This window comes from Typopeltis vanoorti, chromosome 20 (assembly GCF_054136105.1).
Source record: "Typopeltis vanoorti isolate ZY-2024b chromosome 20, IOZ_Tvanoo_1.0, whole genome shotgun sequence".
Lineage (NCBI taxonomy): Eukaryota > Metazoa > Arthropoda > Arachnida > Uropygi > Thelyphonidae > Typopeltis > Typopeltis vanoorti.
The window spans coordinates 12354899-12379889 of NC_143568.1; the positions used below are offsets into that span (position 1 = coordinate 12354899).

At 36.1% G+C, this 24991-nt stretch overlaps 1 protein-coding gene across 1 annotated transcript in view; it reads left to right on the forward strand.

The window, feature by feature from the left end:
• Positions 1-24991, forward strand: part of LOC150095239 (G protein-coupled receptor-associated protein LMBRD2) — a 218087-nt gene that overhangs the window by 139315 nt on the left and 53781 nt on the right. Inside the window, exons 11-12 of the mRNA XM_090410332.1 lie at positions 12605-12738; positions 21238-21346. Coding sequence (XP_090266458.1) covers positions 12605-12738; positions 21238-21346 — 243 coding nt within the window. The remainder of the gene's footprint in view (positions 1-12604; positions 12739-21237; positions 21347-24991) is intronic.

The window sequence follows — 24991 nt, forward strand, 5'->3', positions numbered from 1 at the left end:
CCAAGCCACTTCAGGCCTCCAGTAAGCATGGTGTTCTCACAGTGTGTGATGAAATTTTATCTGTGACCTAATGGCATTCACAAACATCTATGTCTGCAATCTATTTAGAATGTCTATTAAAATTTGTTCAGTCAGCTTGATTTTGGTTTAACTCAAACTATTTTCATTGGCAAAATTTTGGCAAAAAAAATTTAAATGTTAGTAATAAGTTTGCTCTGGAGGATGTAATTTCATGAAGATTGATATTTAGGATCTCAATGAATTTGTCGAGTAATTTTAATTTTAGTTTCAGTTGCATCACTTCAGTGGTAAAACTAAGCAAACGTTGGTCGTCTTGACTTGGCCAAAAATTATCAGTATCATTGAGACTTGTCTGACATAGAAGATGATATAAGAGGAGAATAACTTGGGAGGAAGGGATATTACTGATGAAAGCTGAAGAACCACAACCAACAAAAGTAGAGTTGAGAAGAACTTATGGAAGGAGATAGTTCATATGAGACTATTGGTGTATGAAATAGAGGCCAACTGGGAAAATTATATTATTAATTATTTGCTATAAACCAGAGAGAGTTTACAGAAAGATGTGGATGCATAGACATATTAATACAATTAGTGTAGACCGAGCAATTATTATGAAGACTTCACCTATGAGGACAGAGATTGGAGAGAGAAGAAAAGGTACATGGCAAGATGGAAATTGAATTGATCATTTACTAAGGGGGATAATTACCTGAACAGCTTGTGGTGGTGGTGGGGGGGTAGACCCAGGGATTGAGAGTGCTGGATTTGATAATAGCAACAGAAGATGTACCATAACCAAGGTTAGACGGCTGCTAAATATATGGACCAGTAACCAATGAGCTGTTTTAGACACATTTTGCAATGTATCCTCTAAACTTCAACTCCCTGTCTACTATCATCCCCCAAATCCCTGGCTTCATCAATTTCCTGGAGTACAGTTCCATGAATATGATACACTGCTGATAATCTTTTTACTCCTAAATGCATAACTCGACACATTAAACTAATCCATTCTCCTTTGCCAATAATGCTATTCTATTTAAATCATCTTGCAAAATTTTAATAGAATCTTTATTGACTATATACGCGTGGATATGCTTATGTGTTCGTCACACATGTTGAATTGGATTTAAATAGTATTGATGCGAACACAGATTGATAAGAAAAATTGTTGAGAAGGGTGATGGTGTGATTGTTTGTGTAAATATCTCCCTGTATGTGTGGGTTTTCTATAAACCGAAAATGATAAGGAACCTTCTGGAAGACGTGTGATCAGTGTGTCCAGGAAGGGCAGGCAGTCATTGGCTTCTAGTTCCATTGTAAAGGATTTTAGGGTGCTGGCTATTTAGATACACTAAAAATGTATTCAATGTGTCTGGGCCATGTGGCCAAATAGCAAACACATCATCAACATAGCATAGCTAAAGACTAGGTTTGAGAGTGACTGTGTTGATAGCCAGCTTTTCCAGATGGTCTACGTAGAAGTTGGCTAAGGGGGGAGAAAGGGGGGATCCCATAGTTGTCCCATCTAATTGTTTGTATATTTTCCCTTTCCATGTAAAATAACCTGTCTGTACTCTGAATTAAATAGCTGAAATATATCAGGGGGAAATTGTGAATTTTGGTAAGTTAAGTGTTTCAGTCAATGGTACATTAGTACCATTGACTGAAATGTATAATGCGGTGATATCAAAATTCACCATTAGGTCTGAACTATTTAAGGTGCATCATCATCATCATCAAATTCCTGCCATGTACCCTCAAGGGGTGTACAGGATATGATAGTACTATATGAAAAAAAATTTACACATTACTAACTTTCTATCTACAATTTTCCTCCAAATCAGTCTGTTACTTGTCAAGACTCCAACATTATCAGATCTTATATTTCTATCATCTAAGGCACTTTGTACCGTATCAATCCACCAATATCTTGGTCTTCCTCTGGGTAGTTTTCCTGGCAGAGAACACTTGTTTTGCTAATCTTTCCTCATCCATTCTGTTTAAGTGACCATACCACCTGAGATTAGCTCTGCTAACACATTCCTGGATGCTGACAATGTCAAATTCTTTCTAATATCCTCGTTTTTAATATGATATAGCCATTGATGCCATCTGTTCATGCCTATAATCTTTCTCAGGACTCTCATAACTGCGGTCTCTAGTCTTTGGTCAAGTGTTTTACTTCTGACCCAGCTCTCAGATCCATAAGTTAAAACTGGTTTGAACACTGTCTTGTATACAGCTAATTTAGTGTTCCGACTAATTTCTCTCTTATTCCATATGAATTTATTCAATTGACTTCCCACTATACCAGTTTTGCTGATTCTGTTGTCTATTTCTATATTTAATTTACCACCTTCACTAAAAATTGTGCCTAAGTAGCTGAAATGTTTTACTTGTTCCACAGGTTCTCCATTTACAAAGCAGTTGACATTTTCAATGAATCTGCCTATTTTCATTGTCTTTGTCTTTTTATTGCTGACCTTCATACCATATCTATTACAACAGCTATTCAATTTAGTCAGAGAATCTTGCAGACTTGTAGTGGATTTATTTAGAAGTATAACATCATCCGCATAAAGGAAAGAGCTGACATTAACATCTCCAATTTTGATATCATGTTTAATACCACTTTCCTTCATAATGTGATCCATATAGATAATGAATAACAGAGGGGATAATGTACATCCTTGTCTCACACCAGATTTAACATTAAACCATCTTCCTGTATTTCCTTCAATTTTAACTGCTGACTTACAACTCAAATAAAAACACTGTGCTATCACTGCTTGTTTCATTTAGCAGTTTTTCAAAGTAATTACTCCATACTTCAAGGATATCTTTTTCTCCCGTTTTCATGTCATCTTTATCATCTCTAACTCCTTTTACAGCACTCGTTCCTCCATTCCTAAGCTTTTTCAACAACCTCCAGAATATTTTGCCACCTTCTTGATATTTATTTTCTATATTCTTGCCAAAGTCCTCCCATGACTTTTGTTTAGCTAGTTTTACACACTGTTTAGCTTTCTTACATTTGTCTCTGTATTCTGTAAGAGTAAAAGCTGACTTATTTGCCAGGAACTTTTGATATGCTTTCTTCTTTTCCTTCTGCCTCTTTAACTTCCTGTGTCCACCATGGAGTTCTAATTTTTCTATCCTTGCAGACAACTTCACCACATGCCTCTCTAGCTGAATCAATCAGGGCTTTTTTCAAGGCTTGCCATTGAATCTCCAAGGTTTGATTCCTATTCTCAAACTCTTTCATTTTTTCTTCAATAATCTTTGTGTATTTTAGTCTACAGTTCACATCTGAGAGCTGCTCAACTTTTATTTGCTTTAAAACTTTCTTACATGTTATTCTTTTCAATATTAAATTCAATTTTATCCTGCTCAAGACTAAATAGTGATCACTTCCAATTTCAAATCATCTGTACACTCTGGTGTCCTGCACCAGGGAGAAAACATCACTATCAACAATAACATAGTCAATGAGACTTTTCTTATTCCTTGGCTCTTCTCTCCATGTGAATTTGTGCACATTTTTATGTTGGAACATGGTGTTAGTAATAATCAGTCCATTTCCTGAGCAGAAATCCAACAGGTATTTGCCATTATTAGCTTTGCTCTTTTCTCCAAATTTTCCCAAAATATTTTTGTATGTCTGACAATCATTTCCTACTCTGCTATATAGATCCTCAACAAGGACTAACTTTTCCTTTTTCATTGTGTCAGTTACTTTCTCTAAATCCTCAAAAAATTCCTCCACTTCTACCTTAGTAGAACCTTCTGTGGGACCATAGGCACAAATAAGTCTCATTGTCCAGTTCCCCATTCTCATATTTGCCCACATCACTCTACTTGAGACTGCCTGCCATTCAAAATGATTAGCCTCGTATTTAGTGTTGAATACAATGGCTACTCCTTCTTTTCCTTGGTTATCATTGCCTGAATATAACATTTTGTATTTATTGCTCAGAAAGATTTCAGCAGTTTTTGTCTTTTTTGTTTCAGTCACCCCTATTATGTCGATCTGGTACTTATCTAATTCCCCAGCTTGCTCTGTGTCACAGAGACTACAGACAAGAGTATACAAAAGAACATGCAGGTAGCTTATTATGTCTGTACATGAATGCTAGGAGTAACAGACAGAAACAAAGGCAGTTTGTTGCCTTAGTCATTCAGGCTTCTTATGTTGATAGTACTGATCTTTAACTCTGGTGATGTTGAGTTGGAGTGTTTTTTCAGATTTGTTCCAGTAGCTGACTTTTCGCTGTTCACCCTGGTTCCCTGGCGAAAACAACGTGGGCCTTGTTTAACTGGGCGACGCCCCAGCTGTCATGAAATTTTGTCATGTTGTACCATCATTTTGTATTTTGGTTAAATAATAAGAATACAATTTGGTTGGCTAAATCCCAAATTGCCAGCCCATCCTCGTTCGTTCAGTATCCAGGTAGATACAAAACAGGATAGACCGTGAAAAGGTGAGGATTGGACATTAGGTCAGAAGGCCTGGTCAGTTCTCTGCTCAGACCTCCACATAGCCTTTTAAAGGCTATGTAGAGGTCTCCTCTCAGTTATACAGCTTTGACCCTTAAGCACCCCTATTTAAGATGCAGTTTTCTAAAATACTTTTTAGGTGGGTAGAATTTTTAACAAAAGAGGGAGAATTGTTTGTGCAAGTGACTAGTAGTTTGGCTAAATGTTTAGCTTGTTAATACTATCTACAATAGGGCGTAAAGGTGTACTTTGTTTGTGGATTTTTGGAGCACCATATATTCTGGTGTTTTAATGTGAAAGGGTTTGAGTTTGTTGACTGTTTTTTTTTTTTTGCCCAGGAAGTGACTTTGTTCAATAGTTTGCACATCTTATTCTTTTGTGAGTTGGTGGGATCTCGATCTATAATTTGATATGTCGACCGGTATTGGAGAAGTGTGTGCATTTTTCTTTCATATTCTGTTGTACCATTACTACAGTTGCATTTCCTTTGTCTGATTTGGTTATTGTAATGTGGTTATTATTGCATAGCTCTTTTAGAGCCATTATTTCTTTATGTGGGATATTATTTTTGGGAGACTTAGAATGGATTAGGATATTGGCCACGTCTAACCTAATATTGGCTATTGCTGGAGGTAGGTCGTATATTCCATGTTTATCGGAAGCCATTATTTTGGTTTTTGGAACTTCTTTAGGAGTAATGGCAAAATTATGTCCACGACTTATGCACTCATGGCTTCTTTAGTTAAGTTTAACGATGATAAGCTCACAACGACGTCATCTTGATGTAATTGCGGCTGCTGCTTAGCACTGCGTTGGTGGAGGAATTCAAATTTCTTCTGGTGCCAGTTTTTAACTTTAGCGAATTCTTTATTGGCTGTAGAGTCGGAGATTCTCTCCAGGATATCCCATAGCTCCAGCTTCAAAATGTCAGAAAGTATATCATGTAATGCACTGATGGATGAATTTATTTTTAAAAGTTCTCAGCAAGTAGCATATATCTGTTCCCATAATAGTGCTAAACTCGCTCGTTTATAAATACATTGGGCTTTGGCCAAGTGAAACTTGTTCTTAATATTTATACAGTTTTGTATAAAATTGGTATCTCGGCATCTTTTTAAGAAGGCTAACCTGTTCAGTTGCCACCAATTTTACTTTCCACTTACCGTATAGTCGTGCATTGCGTACGATATTATCTCATTGAAGAATATACAAACAATTAGATGGACAACTATGGGATCCCCCACTTTCTTCCCCCTTAGCCAACTTCTACATAGAACATCTGGAAAAGCTAGCTATCAACACAGCCACTCTCAAACCTAGTCTCTGGCTACGCTATGTTGATGATATGTTTGCTATTTGGCCACATGGTCCAGACACATTGAATACATTTTTCTTCTTCTTCGTCTATGATCTCTTATGCTTTTAAGAGTCGAGATTTTGCCAATGAGATTTCCATGCCGTCCTGTCCAAGGTTTGTTGTTTTGCTTCTTTCCAGTTAATTCCCTTCTTTTCCAATTTTTCTTTAATTTCCTTTTGCCAACCTTTCCTGGGTCTGCCTATGTTTCTTTTTCCTATTTTCTGGCTTTTGTATACAGTTTTTGCTATTCTTCCTTCTTCCATTCGATTGAGATGTCCAAACCATCTCATTTGGGCTTGTGTTATGAATTGATTCAGAGGTGCAACCTGAAGGCTGTCTCTTATGGTTTGATTTCTTATTCGGTCTAGTCTTGTTTTTTGTGCCACTTTCCTGAGATATTTCATTTCAATTGTTTGTAGTTTATTTGTGTTTCCTGTTGTTAAACACCAAGACTCACAACTGTATGTTAATGTTGGTAGAAACACTGAACAGTACACTGCCATTTTGGTATTTTGGGTGACTTCTTTCTTATCTAGGAGTGGGCCTTTCATTGCATAGAATAGCTTTGTTCCCCCTCTTATCCTGTTGTTAATTTCTGTGTCTAGTCTACCATCTTCTTGTATATATGATCCCAAGTATTTAAAGGAGTGGACTTGTTCCAGTTGGTGATTCTCTATTTTTATTGTGTGCTTTTGTTGATTTCTAGATATGATCATTGTTTTAGTTTTATTTATATTTATGGTCATATTCCTTTTCTTTGTTTCTTCATGCCAAATGTTGATATTGTACTGCAGATCTTCAGCTGTATTTGCTAGAATCACTACATCATCTGCAAAAGCCATATGTGAAATCCTAGTTTCTTTCAGTTTCCTGTATCCTAAGTGGAACTTTTTTTGTTTTTGTTTGGCATGCCTTTAAATTTTCATCCATTACTATGATGAAGAGAAGAGGGCTGAGGATACAGCCTTGCCTCACTCCTACATTTGTTTCAAATTCTTTTGATCTATTATTACAGGTTCTTACATAATTTCTATTACTTTTGTAGAGGCTTTGTATGGCTGCTATTAAGTTATCTTGTATCTTGTTTTTCTTTAATGTTTGCCATATTAAGTGTCTGGGAACTCGGTCAAAGGCCTTTTCAAAATCTATAAAACATGAATGTAGTTCTTTTCCATATTCCAATGTTTTCTCTGATATTTGTCTAAGACTGAAGATAGGATCCTGTGTGCTTCTATTTTTTCGAAAGCCATATTGCATTTCATCCAGTGTGTCCTCTATTTGATTCCTAAGCCTCGCGTCTAATATGCGGGTATATAATTTACTGTAACGCTTAAAAGCGAAATTCCTCTATGGTTTTCACATTTGCAGTTGTCTCCTTTCTTAAATATGGGGATTATTATAGCTACTTCCCAGTCTTTGGAAATAATTTTCTTTTTCCATACAACATGAATAGGTGTAAAAGAAATTTTATGGCTTTCGTTCCTAAATTCTTTACAATTTCTGGTGTTATTTGGTCATGGCCTGCTGATTTGCCCAGTTTTATTTTATTTATTGCTACTAATAGTTCATTTGCATGAATTTCTTCACTCTGATCTTCTATTTTGCTTGTGTGTCTTGCTCTTAGGGTTCTATTTTTTCCATGTCCTGCATCTTCCAATAATTCTTGAAAGTACTGTTTCCATCTTTCCATGATGTCTTCGGAATTTGTGAGTAACTTTCCATCCTTATTTTTGATAGACTTTATGGGGCATTCTTTCTCTAACCTCATTCTTCTTAAAACATTATAAAAGAGTTTCCTTTAAAATTTTGTTCTAAAGTATGTCCGAAGTCTTCCTAGCATTTTCTTTTCTCTGCTTTCACTAAGGTTTTAACTTTATTTCTTTGGTTGTTGTATAGTTCTCTATCAACCTGCAGCTTTGATGTTATATATCTCTTCCATGATTGCTTTTTCTTTTTAATTTCTTCTTTTAGTTCTTCAGTCCACCAGGGTGTTTTATGTTTCTTCTGTTTATTATTTAATGATACACCACAAATTTCTCTGCTTGTTTCTATAAGAAGTGTTTTGAACCTGTACCATAGGTTTTCTACAACTTGGTCTTCATATATCTCTTTTTCTACTTCTTTCATCTTCTCTTCTATTTTACTTTTATACTCAATGGCTGTTTCTTCTTTCTTTAGTTTGTAGTTCTTTATCTTAACATTTATTTCCTTGCTACTTTTTCTACATTTTTCAACTTTTATTTTATGGATTGTTTCCAATACTAATAAGTAGTGTTCACTGCCTATTTCAGGACCTCTGTAGACTCTTGCATTTTTTGTATACTTCCAGTACGATCTGCTTATGATGGCGTAGTTGATTATAGATTTTTCGTTTCTATTGGGCTCTTCCCTGGTAAACTTATGGATTTCTTTATGCTTGAACATAGTATTCACTATCACTAAATTATTTGTAAGGCAAAGATTTATTATTCTTTCTCCATTATTATTCCAGATTATTTCTCCTTGTGGTCCCAACACTTGTTTCGTTTCTTCATCTACTTGATTCCCTACCCGGCCATTAAGGTCTCCTAGTAGTATGATATGCCCTTGAACTTCTTCAATTGTTTTTTGTAAGAGTTCGAAGAATTCATCTTTAATTTCTTTATTGGCATTATCATTTGGGCCATATGCAACAATTACAGTGAATACTTGGTTGTCTGATTTAAAATCTATAGTGATTGTCAACAACCTTTCGTTTATTAGTTGCCATTTAGTAATATATTCTTTGAGATCTGGTTTAATTATGCAAGCTACCCCTTGTTTTCCCCATTCTCTTGGGTTTACCCCTGAATAGAAAAGTATATACCCATCTTTCATTTTCTGGCAACCTTGACCTTTCTTTTTTGTTTCTGTGACTGCTAGCAAATCCAATCTTGATTTTTTAAATTCATCAATTAATTTGTTTTCTTTTCCATGTAGACTTTTAACGTTCCATGTTCCATATCTCATGTACCTTTTTCCTCGCTTTGTCGTTAACCATTTAGGCAGTTTGGCTATCTCTTTGTTATTTCTTTTAATGGGTGAAATTTTAAGGTGTGCAGGGGATTAGCCTTCAGCACCCGAGTCTGGTGGTGGGGCTGCCACCTTCGAGGCCCCCAGACCAGCCTATGAGGGAAGTGCTATCCTCTTGGTCCGCGGGAGGCATTTTATTTCCCTCCTACCCTTCCTAGTAACCTATGACGAGCATTCCCCGATTCGCCACCAGGGGACGCGCCCAATGGGGGTTACAGGTGTCCCCACATGGGGAATACATTTTTAGTGCATCTAAATAGCCAGCACCCTAAAATCTGTTTTACAATGGAACTAGAAGCCAATGACCGCCTGCCCTTCCTGGACACCCTGGTCACACGTCTTCCAGAAGGTTCCTTATCATTTTCAGTTTATAGAAAACCCACACATACAGGGAAATATTTACACAAACAATCACACCATCACCCTTCTCAGCAATACGGTATCTTAAAAACACTAACCCATAGAGCTAGAGCAATCTGTTCCAATGACATTGCTCTCACTGCTGAACTTTCTCACATGTGCCACACCTTCCTAACCAATGGCTATAATCCCCATTTTGATAGTATTTAGCCTTATGGCTGTTTGGAGGTAGCTGTATATGCCACCATCTAGGGAAATTATTATGAGCAAGGTGGTTTCCCGTTGCCTTCCTTGCCGTACTATATCCTATGGCTGTATCCTGTGTGTTCGTGGGGCCGGTTTGCCTGCTTGCGGGATGAAAAATGCCAGATAAAATGGCAGAAAAAACCCTACTGCCTCTTCCCCAGACCGGCTAACTTGGCTATACCTGAGAAAGATCCTCAAATTCCTCACATCTCCCATGGGAATCGAACCTGGGACACTCCTTCCCCAGATATATGGTTGCAAGGCCACTAGGCTAACTATGTGGACATAATCCTCATAAGATAGATAAAATACTAAATGCTACCAAGAAATCTCCCCCACTATCTACCACAGAAGACTACAACAAAACTATCACCATCCCGTACATTAAAGACACATCTGAAAAGATATCTTGGCTTAACAAACACCAACTGCGCACTGTATTTAAACCTTATGTGAAATTGGCAACTATCATCCATTCACCTAAGGACAGATTCACTCCTTTATCACATCCAGGAGTCTATGAAGTGCCCTGTTCTTGTCATCAAGCCTACTACGGATAGACAGGAAGAACTATGTACATCCGCCTCAGTGAACACAAAAAATATATCTAGCACTTTTGTTATGGCAAGTCGGGTCTGGCAGACCATGCTATGGATACCCCAGTACACAGGATCAATTGAAAAAAAACAAAAGTACTGCACAGAAGCTTCTACAAGTCAGAGAGATTGTTCCTAGAATCAACAGAAGCCTCAAAACATACTCCAAACCTTAACAAGTATGGCTGTATAAATCACCAAAGATTTGGGAGACTAAGACCAATTTAATATTTATTTATTTTATTTTTTTTTTTTCAAACTTTGGACTATCTTTTTTTTTCAAAACTTTGAACTACTGTTTTTTTTATCTATTTTTTATAACTTAGATGGTGTCGTATTAGGACTTTAGTCTTGTGTTGCACGCTGCAATTACTTATACTAGCCTTACCATTACACCGAATTGTGGTTGTCTCGCATTTGTAACAAACTTTGTTTGTGTGCTCTGAAGATGCTGGATATAATACCAGCGAAATATTAGCTTTTAAGTTAATAAATAGTTTTCTTATCAATCTGTGTTCGCATCAATACCGTGTAAATCCTATTCAACATTTATTGACTATAGTATTACCTAATTTTGCATCATCAGCAAACAACTGAATGGTTCCTCTCAGATCATTTCCTATATCATTAATGTACAAATTAAATAATAAAGGCTCAAAAACAGAGCCATGTGGCTTGCAACTAGTCACACATATTTTACTGGACTCTTCCTGTATAAACTACTGTCTTGTATCACTCCCTCAACCATCCTCTTATCCACTTCACTGTCTTTATATTCATCTCCATGTGCTGCACTTTATTGATTAGAATTCCATGCAGTATCACCATAAATCCATTACCTTTATCCATCTCAGCTGTCTGTATTATAAAAGGTATGTTACTAAGGCCTGAGCTACCTCTCACAAAACCATGTTGCTCCCATATATCCTGTTCCTGTCTATCCGTGCCTGTATTTTTCTCTTAACCAACTTCTCCCCTTGACTACAACTCCTGAAATGCTGATCGGGTGGTAATTTGCTACCTCACTCTTGGAGTCTCCTTTATGCAATGGAACTATTTTTCCCCTCTTTCTACCCCTTGGGATCTACCCAGACTTGAGACTCAAACAATATGATTAAAGGGACTAACACCCATAGCTGTATTCGCATCAAGGTTCTGTAATATCCCATGCACCTCCAGTTCATCTAACCTCTTTCCATATAAGCTCTTGCCTCTCTTGTTATTGCAGTATCTTCACCTGAATGATATACTCATGCTAAGTATTCACTTAGTAATTCAACTATTCTGCTTCAGTTACTCCCTACCATCAGCATTCATTAAAATTATTCTTCCAGAATCACTCTTCCTTTTAATTACAACATACTGAAAGAACTCTTTGCTATTACCTTTGGCCTGTACTGCTAATTTCCTCTCATACTCTGATTTAGCCTTTCTTACCATACTGGTTCGGCTTCTGACCTGTACTTTGCTGCCCATGTGCTTGCATGTCATCTTTACAGAAGGGAATGCTCTTCATCCATTTAATTCCCACTTGATTTTTCCTCCCAACTCTAGGTGTGCAGTCTGCTGTTATTTCCCTCAAGCATTCCTTTACCACTTCCCATGCACTGTCAACATTCAAGCCATGCAGTTTCTCATGCCATGGCATTGCCCCAAGCAATCACTTCATTTGTCATACTTATCAGCCCTGTCATTCCACATATACTCCCTCACACATTTTCACAACTTTCACACATTTAGCCACCTCCCAAGTCAAGACCATATGATCAATCTCACTTGGTGTAGTGTGGTCATCTTAGTTACAGATAAATTTCTAATGCAGTTACTAGATCTGGCACTAGTATATATTCTTTCACATGCTGCCTCAGGTAATTATTTCTTAGTAACTGCATAAATTCCATTTTCTTCCTCTCATGTGTCCTTTTCCTTTCCTCCTTCCATTTATTTACTGATGCAAAACTGGGGAAGGCAGTAGTTAATATAGGTGATGTAGAGATCCTGCAGGATTATTTAAATAAATTGGAAAGTTATGGAAAATTTGATGTTATTAGAATGCAGAAAATTGATGAAGCACTAGAGATTTAGGGATAAATGAGAGATCTCACTAAACAAGAATACTGCCATGAAAAACATCTTTTTACAGTTTTCTTCAGTAATTCTCAGTTTTGATTTTATGCTCATCTAATCCTGCTGAAATGCTAATTCATTATTTGCATTTCAGCATTCCTTTCTCCCATGTTTCTATATATTGACACTTTCTTCTTCTTCAGCAAAATACTAATTTCTAAATCTCTATTATCTCACTTAAAAAGAAAATGGCATAGAGGTCATTTAAAAAATAATAATAATAATACCATGCCTTTAATTAAAAATGAATCAGTGCCTTTAAAGGGAATTAAAAGAATTTCTGTAATTTGTATATTTTATTCTTTTCAGTTAACTTCTTACTTATATAATTTTCGACTTGCAGGTGATATCAATCCTGACTATTGCTTACTTATGTGTCTGTGCCTATTTCACTGTGTTTAGGATAAGAGTATTAAATTATTATTATTTGGCTCCCCATCATCAAACCAACGAATACAGTCTCATCTTTAGTGGAATGTAAGTGAATATTACACTTTTTAAAACAAATATTTTAATACATAAAATGACTAAACTGATCATTCTGTTTGTAGCAAATAAATTACTAAGTAACTTTGTTTATGAAATTAGTATTATTATGCTATTTGGCACTTAGAAGTTGCAGGGCTCACTTGTGAGAGGATACACTACATCACTCACATAATCCACCATCACACACCACACCATCAGCTAATAGCATTTTTATCTGTTAATTGTATGTGTTCTGTTCTCTGACCAGTTTCCTGTGTGCAGGAATGAAAAACCTGAATTTCCAGGAGAAAACCCTGCTACCTCTCCATTTATTTATTTATTTATTCCTGTGGAGTTTCCTGTATTTTCTCCTCCGTCCCTATTGGGGCGAGTTGAGCCCCTTCATAGGGGTTAAGTATTTATGGCTGTAGAGCAGTGTGTGTGTGTGTGTGTGTGTTAACGGGGCCAGTTTGCCTGCTTGTGGGATGAAAAACCCCAGATAAACTGGGGGGGAAACCCTGCTGTCCACGCCCAAGACCGGCTAACTTGGCTATGGCTGAGAAAGATCCTTAAGCTCCTCATGTCGGCGACGGGAATTGAACCCAGGCCACTCCTTCCCCAGGCATATGGTTGCGAAGCACAAAGCCACTAGGCTAAACCGCGCGGACACCTCTCTATTGGCTAACTATAAATATAAATTTTCTTTAATAAATAGCTAACTCTTATTTAGAAATATTGGTCAAGTGTTAATAAACTATTTAATCACCAACTAGTTTTGCCAGCTATTGCTGTCAGCTTCTTCAGGGTACAATAAGGTAGACAAAGTAAATTACAAGCTAGACATTAACTGATAATTCTAATTCTAATTTACTTTGCCTACCTTATTGTACCCTGAAGAAGCCGACAGCAAGAGCTGGTGAAACTAGTTGGTGATTAAATAGTTTATTAACACTTGACCAATACTTCTAAATAAGAGTTAGTTATTCATATAAATTTTCTTTTTTTAATACATTGGTGAAGTATTTAATACTTTGAGTGTTTTTCAATAATAAATTTCTAATGCCCACTTGATCCTGACTTATAAGTCAGGATCAAGTGCTGCTTTGCTTGTAATCTGTACAGTTCTGTTTGTCATTCAGTACATGGCATCTTTACCTTTAAATAACCAACTATCTCTCTCTCTTTTTCTGATAACATTCCAAGTAGTAGAGATAAGGATTTATGTTATATAACAGTGATTTTGTAGCAGATACAATCAGAGTCTTAAATATTCTTTTCAAGGATTTAAACAAAATAGTAAACTTATTCTTCTTATTATTATTTCTACATGGAGTTTCAGGATTAATTGCAGGCAACTAGTCCATGCCACACTATACAGTGCACTGTTTCCATTGCCTATTAATGCATTTTTGGCTGTTAATTGTTTGTTTTCTAGCCAATATCACCCTGTTTTGCAGAGTTAAAAACAAGTTTCCCAGAAGAAAAATACTGCCATCCATCCATAAAATACCAGCTTTTATTCACCTTTAGTTAAATAATAAAGATATCTCGCATCACGATGAGAATCAAACCCGGTCATTTTTCCAACAAAGGGCATGTGTTGTTGCGTCATCCTTCTAATTGATATTAGATACTAAAATGAAGACTTCTAAAGTGGAGGGGCATTTTTTCCCTTTTTGTTTATTTTATATTCATAAGTTAATGTGGTATATGATTGTCATTATTCAGTTTAAGTTGACATAACATCATTAGTATTACTTCCACGCCTATATGAAGTCTGAAGACTCATCATAGATTCTATATTAAAAAAAGAAGGTTAATAAATATTTTATTTTATATTAAATAAGAAACAGTATTTGCCTCATTGGATATAAATGGACTGTAAAAAAAAAAAAAAAAAAAAGATGGACTATAAAAGGGTGTTGGTTAGCAGCAGCTCTTGTTTTAATGATTTTGGAGAAGAAATTGAAGAATAATAGTGGCCAAAACTGCAGAGCAGTGTTTAAGAATATTAAAGAAGGTCATCCATGAAAATATCTGTAAAAGAGGCACAAGGCAGAAACTTGATTGTCTGTGAGAGTGGAATTGAAGTGGGTTTGTGAGTGAGAGATCATTAATTAGCTGAATTGCCTTCTCCTGTATAGAATCAAGCAATTCTAGAGAGGATTTAGTGCACTGCTCCAAATATAGGAGCAATATTCCATGGCCGGGTGGATTTAGGCTTTATGTAGAGTTAGCAGCTGTGAAAGTGTGAAATAGTGTCTTGCACGAAAAAGTACACCAAGTTTTTGGCAACGGCAGAAGCTATAGTTGAAATATAATCGTGCCAGGAAAGATCAGAGGTGCAGGTAGGTCAGTCCATGAAGAGACTAATCATGTTTCAATATCTCAGTATTACTGAAGGTAAGGGGGAGGAATGCAAACTCTTTCTTGCGAGAGATCGGACAGAACTGAGTTTTGGTGGCATTGAAGTTTACAAGACTGTCCTTGCCCGACTGGGATATAGCTATGAGATCTGAGTTCAGGTTCCTGGTCGTGGTAGATCTTAAGGATTCTAAAACTTGAGCACTAACAGGTTAGTCATATAAAAAGGTGGAATGGAGTGTACTATCATCAACAAAGCTCTGGATGGGATTGGATGTCTGTAAAAGAAGGTCATTTACATGCAAGAGGAGGAGAGTGGGTGAAAGAACAGAACTCTGGGGTACTCTAAGTTGGCCTTGGCCCACACTGGTGGAAAATTCAAGGAGAGTAAACAGTCTATCATGACACATAGTGAGTGACCAGTGAAAAATTTGGCAGTCTGGTGAATAGGCCCCTGTGCCAAACCCAATCAAATGCATTTGAAGTGTCGAGGGTAACCACGTGAGCTTCTCCAAATTTCTCCATTACCTTACAGGTGGGTGCTTAAAGCAAGATCAGCTGTAGATCGCAAGTGGCAGATTTCATACTGCTGGTCACTGATTAGTTGGTATGTCTCTAAGTGGTTTAAGAGTTGGTTGTTGATGACCTCCATAATTTTTGAGAGAACAGAAGTGCAAACAATTGGACGATAGTTCATTGGTTAACTTTTATCTCTTTTCCTGGGAATGGGCTGGATGTAGACCTGTTTCCATGTTGTAGGGTAGATACCTTGTTTGTGTTTGTTAAAGATTCTTTGGATTTCTTTTTTTCAGAAGACTATGGGAGACATGAAGGAAGCTATTCTATGTGGAGTGGAGGGAACTTTGCCCAGGTCATCAGTGCAGGAATTGGAAGAGAAGAGTCATGCCAGTGAGTTGGCCTTGTCTTTTGGTGAGGTGACTACAATACCATTGGGATATGAGAGTGGTGGAAACTTTGATGGGCAGAAGTTGTGCTCAAAGGCTTTGGCAAGGGACCAGCAGGAGTGACTGCTGGCCATTTGGGCAGGAGGTGAGTTTGCAGCATTTGGCCCTTTCAGAGTCTGATTTGAACTTGGTGATCCTTAGCAGCTTGCAACACTTGCAAAAGAGGGCAGCTGAAGTTTTGGTCTTGAGCCAGTTGTGGTGAACAGAGGTTTTTCTTTTACAGCATTGGCACACTTTTTTGAGAATCAAGGCTGGATAGCGGCTGAGAATTTGAGGTAGAATAAGTGATGAAAGCCTTCATTCCTGAGAGGATGATTTCTGTTAAATGGTATGAGCAAAGGTTTGGATCAGAAGAGCTGAGGTAGTAGTCAGACCATGGAAAGGAAGAATAGAAGTCATGGAGGTCCTTCTAGTTGGCATCCTTGTAGTGCCAAAGGACACAAGACTGTGAATTGTGGGTGAAGATTGTTCTGTGGAAAAAGAGACATGTAAGAGGGTGTGGCCCAAGTTTCTAAGAGAACTGACCACTGCAGTATACCTGGAATGGGAGCTTATTGGGAAGAGGTCAAGTATGTTGGCAGATTGGAGTCAGTCGTCTGGTAGGAAGATTGATGATCTGAGATAGGTCATTGCTGATGGCAAACACCTCAGCTTCCCTGCCTGCTTGATCAGTGAAACTGGAGAAGGGAAGTCAGTATGAGTTGTGGTTGATAGAGTTTAGAGAGCAATAGAGGAAGCATATAAAAAAGGCAGGTTGATTTGGTAGAGAAATTTTCAGCCAATTTGATTTCTCTTGTCTTTTGTGATTTTTTTTGTGTTTTGCAGGTTTTTTTTTTTTTTTTTTTTAACTATTTTGCGATCTGCAGTAGAAACTCATTTCATTCAGTTTCATGTGGTTCATTGTGTTTAGTGAGGAAGAGATAAAAGGAAGTGAGACATGCAGTGAGAGGTGACAGACTTGCAAACATACCACCCACACAGAGGGGTCTCCTGTCTATACGTGGCCTCAATAGTTCGCATTGCAGCCACAGTATTTGGTCACCCTCCAGTCATGAACTGGCAAAATACGTGGTTGCAGGATTTGTCACTAGCTCATTGGGAAACCTTCAGGTTCATTACTACCTGGTTCAGCCCCATGCATTAATACTATCCAGCAGCCTGCGGAACCGTTTTACTGCTGTACCCACGAATGAGGGAGGATCTGGGCCCCCCATAGTGAGATTAGTATATCATTGGATGTATCACTCTCGCTGCATGTGGGAAGAGTGGGGATGACATTGGGAGGGAGTAAAGCTATTGTTATTATTATTGTGCATGCTCCTCCATGGAGTCCTAAGATGCATCACGGGAGACCCAAACTATCTACAGAGTATCTATCACATCTCCTTGAAACCATTAACAGATAAAGCACTTACAACTGACTTAGGCAACCCATTCCATTCATTCACCACTCTCCAAAAGAAAAATCTAGTCCTCATGCTCTTGTTAATCACACGCTTTGCCAACTTCCAGGGATGACCTCTTGTTTTGCTCCTTCTAGCGAAGTGTTGAAACATTTCCCCTACATTAATCTATAAAATGTGTGTATAATCCTATGAAATCACTTTAAGTAACTTAAATGTTTCTGTTAATATCCCCCCTTTTTCGCCTATTAACCAACTTTTGCAATCTATTCCACAGACCACTTCTTACCATCTTGGTCACTTGCCTCTGGATCCTCTCCACCACTTCCTCATCCCCAAAAAATGCAGGGTGACTAGAACTGCGCACAGTAATCCAGATGTGGTCATATCAAAGCTTTATAAAGAGGAATGATAACTCCTTTATCTTTTTTTGTTAGTATGTTATTCAATGACCGAATAATCCTGTGAGCTATGCTGGCTATTTAGCACTGTGCCCTCTAAACTTCAACTCTCTATCTCAGTGGTTCTCAAAGGGTGTGCCAGGGCACACTGGTGCACCCTAGAAGATTTCCGGGTGCGCCCAGTGGTATTCCAGAGAAATATGTGTCCAGATATAAAAATAAACATAGTTACTCTATTATACCTTTTCATTACGGATATACCGCTCTTTTTGTCAACACATCATTATTATGTTAATTAACAGCGGTTTTTCTTGCAAAGAGAACAAGAATATGGTTTATTCTTGTTGTGTATATTACTTATTTTAAAAGTGTTGGAAGTGGATGTTACGTGCATATTATTTATTTTCAGATAAATACACCCAAATAAAATGGATAGATTTCTCAAAAAGAAGCATGATATTGAAGAATCAGATTCTGGAAGTGAGCAAAAGTTAAATGCAAGTAAGAAATCAAAATCGCAGCTTACTCGCAAATATAATGAAAGTTATTTAAGCTTTGGTTTCACTTGGACCGGAAGTGAAGATCATCCTTTGCCGCTATGCTTAGTATCTGGATGTAAAATGGTAAATGAATCATTGCTTCCTAGTAAATTGAGTAAACATTTTAAAACTATACACTCTAATTTACAAGATAAATCTGAAAGTTTTTTCAAGAGATTGTCTGAACTGAAAACAAAACCGGCAAATTCTTTTAAAAGTATAATGACTGTTTCTGATAAAGCTCAAATCTCTTCTTATCAAGTCTCAGAACTGATAGCAAAAAATATGAAAGATCATACTTTAGGTGAGTCACTTATTTTGCCTGCATGCAAAAAAATGGTCATGACAATGCTAGGAAATGAAGCAGCAATGAAAATAAGCAAGATTCCTCTGTCAAACGATACAGTTCACAGGCGTATTATAGCAATGTCTTCTGATATAGAGAAAAATGTGTGCAGTAATAAACTTCAGTATTCAAATTTTGCATTGCAAGTTGTTGAGTCAACAGACATTACCAACAAGGCGCAACTCTTAGCATTCGTCCGTTTTATTAATGAAGATCAAATAGTAAATCAGTTTCTTTTGCAAAGAATTAAGTGTGTCTACAAAAGGTAAGGACGTTTTTAACATTTTGAATAGCTATCTTGATAAATGGCAGTTAACATGGAAGTTGTGTGTAGGCATTTGTACAGATGGAGCCCCTTCCATGGTAGGCTGTGTTAAGGGCTTTATATCTTTTGTAAAAAAATAAAATGAGAATGTTATCGTAACTCACTGCTTTCTTCATAGGGAGGCCTTGATGGCAAAAACATTGGGAGAAAAATTAAGAGAAGTTTTAGATCAAGTTGTTCAGATGGTAAACTTTATTAAAACAAGACCTGTCAAATCACCTTTATTCGAAAAGAAGCTTTGTATCGATATGGATTCACAACACAGACGGCTGCTTTTACACACTGAGGTGAGGTGGCTGTCAAGGGAAAGTACTTACCCGTGTACACGAGCTACGACAAGAACTTCTTGCATTTTTTGAAGAGATGAAACAATTACATTTTTGTAACCTCCTTCGGTGCGAATTTTTGATTGCTAGGTTACAGTATTTGGCCAATATATTTCAGCAGCTCAATATTTTGAATACTAGCATGCAAGGGAAAGAAGAAAATATTCTCACATCCACTGACAAAATGAAAGCGTTTCAGAGAAAACTACATATTTGGAAAAGAAAAGCTGTTGAAGGTGATTTGGAAACATTTTCATTGGTAAGTAACACTTGCATAAATGAAACACTTCCAATAATAGTTGAACATTTAACAAGTTTAGAAGAAAAATTGAGTTCTTATTTTCCATCACTTAACACTGAACAATATGATTGGATTAGAAACTCATTTATGGAAACTTCCAGTGATTTTGGTTTAACATTAACAGAAGAAGAACTGGCAGCTATATCCGCTGATCGTGGATTGATGATTAAACATAAGGAATTGTCTCTTGAAGCCTTTTGGATTTCTATAAAAGAAGAATACGTGTCAATATCTAAAAAAGCTTTGAACATTTTACTACAATTTTCAACATCATATTTATGTGAATTAAGATTTTCTACCCTCACCACAATTAAATGTAAAAAGAGAGGAACTCTTCAATGTATTGACGAGGAAATGAGAGTTTGCCTTTCAAATATGTGCCCAAACATTGAAGCAATCGCTAGGACACATCAGGCTCATGTTTCTCATAAACACGAGAATGAGTAAACTTAAGGTATGTTTCATTTTATTTTTTTTATCGCATTATTTGTTTTTCTGTAATATTTGACTTAATTATTATAACATATTTCTCAGAAATTTGTATATAGTGCGCCTACAATTATTTGTAGGATTTTAAATGCGTCCCGGCTTCAAAAAGTTTGAGAACCACTGCTCTATCTACTACTGTTCCCAAACCCCTGGCTTCATCAATTTCCTGAAATACAGTACCCTCAATGTGGATAAGGATCTAAAATTTAGAGGACACATTGCCAAAATTGTGATGACAACACAACGAATTCTAGGAATAATGCAGAGGATACTGGCTTGTAGAAGTAAGAAGATTCTTGTTCCATTGTATAAGGCCTTGATTAGGTCACATATGGACTACTGTGCACATAGGACAAGCCTTCTTTTTCTTGAATTCAACATTCAGATTACCCTTCGTTTTTGTTGCTGCTTTGTTCTTATATTTTTGACACCATTTTACGATATTGCTTAAATTTCTAGTATATCAGCAATTAATAAATAATAAATAAAATACAATTAAATATAATACAAACACAAAATTCAGCAATATTGTACAATAAAATAGCAATTATTCTGGGCGGAGAGGATTCAATAAATGCAATAAATAATGTATAAAAATATATAAAAATAAAAAATATAATAAATCAACTATTTTATTGTTTTTTTTTTTTTTTACTTGTCTCATTGCATCAAAATAATAATGCACAAAGAAGATTAAAAAAAAATGCCTGGAACATGCAAATTTGGGAACATTCAAGCATGCATATATGCATTTAATTTTAAGTCTTAATTGATTACTGTAGTAATGTTTGTCCTTGGTTGACACTAAGGATGAATTTGTATTAAATGTAAATTAATTATGACTGGATTGTTTCTTAACTAATATTTACATTTATAAATGAGAATAACTGACTCTCAGTTAAGTTACATTTGATTAATAACATTTAAGTATTTAAGCAGCTCATTTATTAGCTAATTTTGGAAACTAGGATGTTATAAACCATTTGAACAGATGCTCCTGCAATATTTTAAGCATACTGAACTTTCTGCTTTAATTTTTCCTTCCTCAGGCTACTATGTCGCTTAACTCCACCTCTTTGCCTAAATTTTCTTGGATTAATTCACCTTGATAGTCATGTCACTAAAGATTCTAATATTGTTGAAACAGCATACACAAATGTAAGTATGACATTTCAAATATGTGTAGTCACTGTTAAATACTGATATATTGAGATTTATCACATGAAACATTTAAGCTACATTAGGAATTTTAACAATTATTTATGATCATTATTGATTTTGTTTCCATCTCCTAAAGCATGCTTGATGGCCATAAATTCACAGTACATGGATCTGAGTATGTTGTATACATCTGTGTTTTAAATTTAAATTTCTGTTTCTCTGTTCATCCAGACTTTAAACATTCCCCAGAATGTTGACTTTGAAACACAAATTCAGAAAGTTTTGTGGTTCAGACAACTATTTCACTGTCTAAAACTTACCAATTCATAATTTTAAAAAGTGGAATTAGAAAATGAGATTTTTACCTGTGCTAATTTTTTTTTTTTTTCCAAATCTCTTCTTGTTAGCAGCAAAATAAGTATTGCCATAATTTGAATTTGACTGTATGTGGTTATGCTGTTATGATTTTGTGCATAGCTTCTATGTATAAAATCATAACACCTGTAAGTGGCATTGCTAATGAAAGCTTGAAAGGCAAGGTAGACATTATGATAATCACCAGACCCTAGTCAAATGACTCTTCAGGCAAAAATCCCCACTCTCAGACTTAGTGGTCATCAGACCATTGTTTAACCTCATTAACTGTTTCTGTTTAATGACCCACTATATTATTATCATCATTATTATTATCTGAGACCTCCAGGAAGTCAAGGACTCATCGAGGGAAACTAAATCACCCAAACCAGCTGTCATACCTTCCCTTAAATTCATTCACACTAGATGCACTCACTACCCCACAAGGCAAACTATTCCACTTTTGCCCACTGTTCTCTGAGAGAAAAATCTAGCTCTTACCTCTTTCTTAATTGTGAAGAAATTTAACTTCCATGGATGACCTTGTGTTCTCTCTCCTCACCTTCCATATAATGAAAAATTTTATCAGACGATATTCTATAACATACATTCAAAAGTTTATAGACCTCTCTCATATCACCCCTCTTTCTCTATTAACCAGAGTCTGCAATCCACATACTTGCAATCTGTCCTCATAATCTAAATCCCATAATCTGGATATAATCTTTGTAACTCTTCTTTGCATTCTACAGCTTCTTTATCCCCCTTGGAATCCAGGAGACCGAATATGCACACAGTAATCCAGGTGTGGTCTTATCAAGGCCTTATAAAGAAATAAAATGACTTCCTTATACTTCTGTCTCTCAGTATACTGTTCTCATCTAGTAAGAGAAAAAGGAAAAACCTATGTTTCTGGGAGAGAAAACTGATGAGACATCAATAAAGGTCGAAACTGGTCTGCGTAGTGTCCCTTCCCATGCTATACATTATACATGTATAATGTATAGCATTATACTTGTCCATAAGGATATGTGCTTTGCATTATGGGATACTAAGGCAAGTGATGTGAAGTCATTAGCTTCTATATATGAGCTGCCCAGTCCTGAAGTTACTTCAGGTGCAAACTTTGTTTGCTTACACTTGGATAAAGGATTAAATCAAGAATATAATTTATTGGCATCTTTAATTTACATCTCTTTTACTTTTCTTTTCTGTTTTTCAATTACATTTGTCATATTGATTTTTGCCCTCAGGAAACTTGAAGTAGTGACTCTCTTGGCAAGTGCAAATTTTAAGATTGAGTCACCACCATGTCACCTTTTTAGATTTTAATTGACTTACTTTGTTGTTATTAATATTTTGATTACGATGCTCAATGCTTTCTTGCTTCTTCTTGTTCTGACCCTTTTTCTTATGATGTATAAGTTTCGTTAACCATTTTTCCAATTTTTTTAATTTCTGGTCAATTTTCTAATAATTTCCTTTAATTGGGATATTTCCAGTGTCAGATTATCCTTGGATAAATTATCAGCATCACTGAAGCAACCCTTTTGTTCATCAAGACAAATGTTCTCCTCAGTAATAACAACTTGAACTTTGGACACTGCCCTGTTGTGACAAGTTTTCAGTGCCATTCTTAAGAGTAGTAAAAACTAATAATATTTTTACAATTATGTTATTAAATGCTGTAGTACTAGTGCAATACATACACTAAAAAACACAATACTATATTAAAAATACATCAATAAATCTAAGAAAACATTCAATAAATCAACAGAAATCATTGATCATCCAAGAACTTCCTAACAGCATGTCTTTCACCAGATAGCCTCAAACCAGATAAGGATTGAAATACAAAAATATATGAAAATAAAAACAGAGAATTAAGAAATGCACTATCATATTCTTTTATATCCATACTGTTCGTTACCTCTGCCTAGTGCTGTAGAAGCTTTTTCTGTCCAGTATCAATAAATATTGCCATCAAATATTTGCCTATCATCTAATAATATACAGTAAAACCCCATTTTTACGTTCCCGCAATTTACGTTTTCCTCCATTTATGTCATTTTCTGTTGGTCCCGTCTTAAGGCCTATTCTCACGATGTATTGTTTTCCCGCCATTAACAACTTGATGTGGACGTTATTTCCCATGATTTGTGTTTTTTTTTTCGGTGGCAATACCGATTTTCGAATTGATTTCAGCGGAAATCTGCACATTTCTGTTCTCAGGTGGTGTTGCTTTCGGCTGTAGTTTCGTTTCCACCATCATGGTGACTTGCGTGCATACAGCAGTACTGTAGTGATGAGCGATACTGTGATTTTTCAATCACAGTACGAATTAATATTGCAGAATTTCTACAATGTAATTTAGCATGTGAAAGTTGCTTTCAAGTTGCAGTGGTGGATTATCCATGAAGAAAAAAGACAGAAAATGTATTTCGCTAGAAGAAAAGATGGCAATTCTGCGATGTGTAAATTGGCAAGCCGGAACATGTGTGCATTTAGCATAAGATCTTGGACTCTCCATGTCCACTTTGAACATGATAGTAAAAAAACAGGTCAAGCATTGAATTCAATGCAAAGCAATCTGGCACTAAGTCAAAAAAAAAAAAAAAAACGAAAAGCAAAAACAATCAACAATTAAAGATTTTTTTAAAATAGATAAATGTAAGTACATTGTAAATTCATTTATTTTCAGTAATTAAATTTTGTAATCTAGTATGTAGACTCGCATACTAGCAGTTAGTCATCTTTTAGACTTTTTTGTAATGTTTTTTTTTTTTTTTTGCATTTCCTGCTATTTGCACTTTTTTCCATCAGTCCCCTGAAAAGTGTAAAAAAGGGTTTTACTGTATGTATATATATATATATATATATATGAAAAAAAAAAGTGCATTGGAATCAGCTTGAAATGAAATCTCATTGTATTTATTTCTGGTTTAAGCCAATAAGAGAGTATGGTTTGGTTGCCTAGGTTCCAAATTGCTAGTCCATCCTTGTTCATTCAGTACCAGTGGATTCTACTAACAGGATGCATCACATGAAGGTGGGAATTGGACATCAGATTAGCTCTAGTCAGTTCTCGGCATTCCTTAAAGGCGATGTGCAGGTCATCCATTAACTGGCATTGACCCTTAAGATCCTTAGATTCACTTAGTGAATGTTCTCTGAATTAATTTGATTTTCTTGATATTCATTAAAAATTCGATTGAACAAGTAGTCAGCAGTAATCCAGTATTGTCTTGACTTATAAGGGTAGCATAACTGATATTTGTTAACTCATTT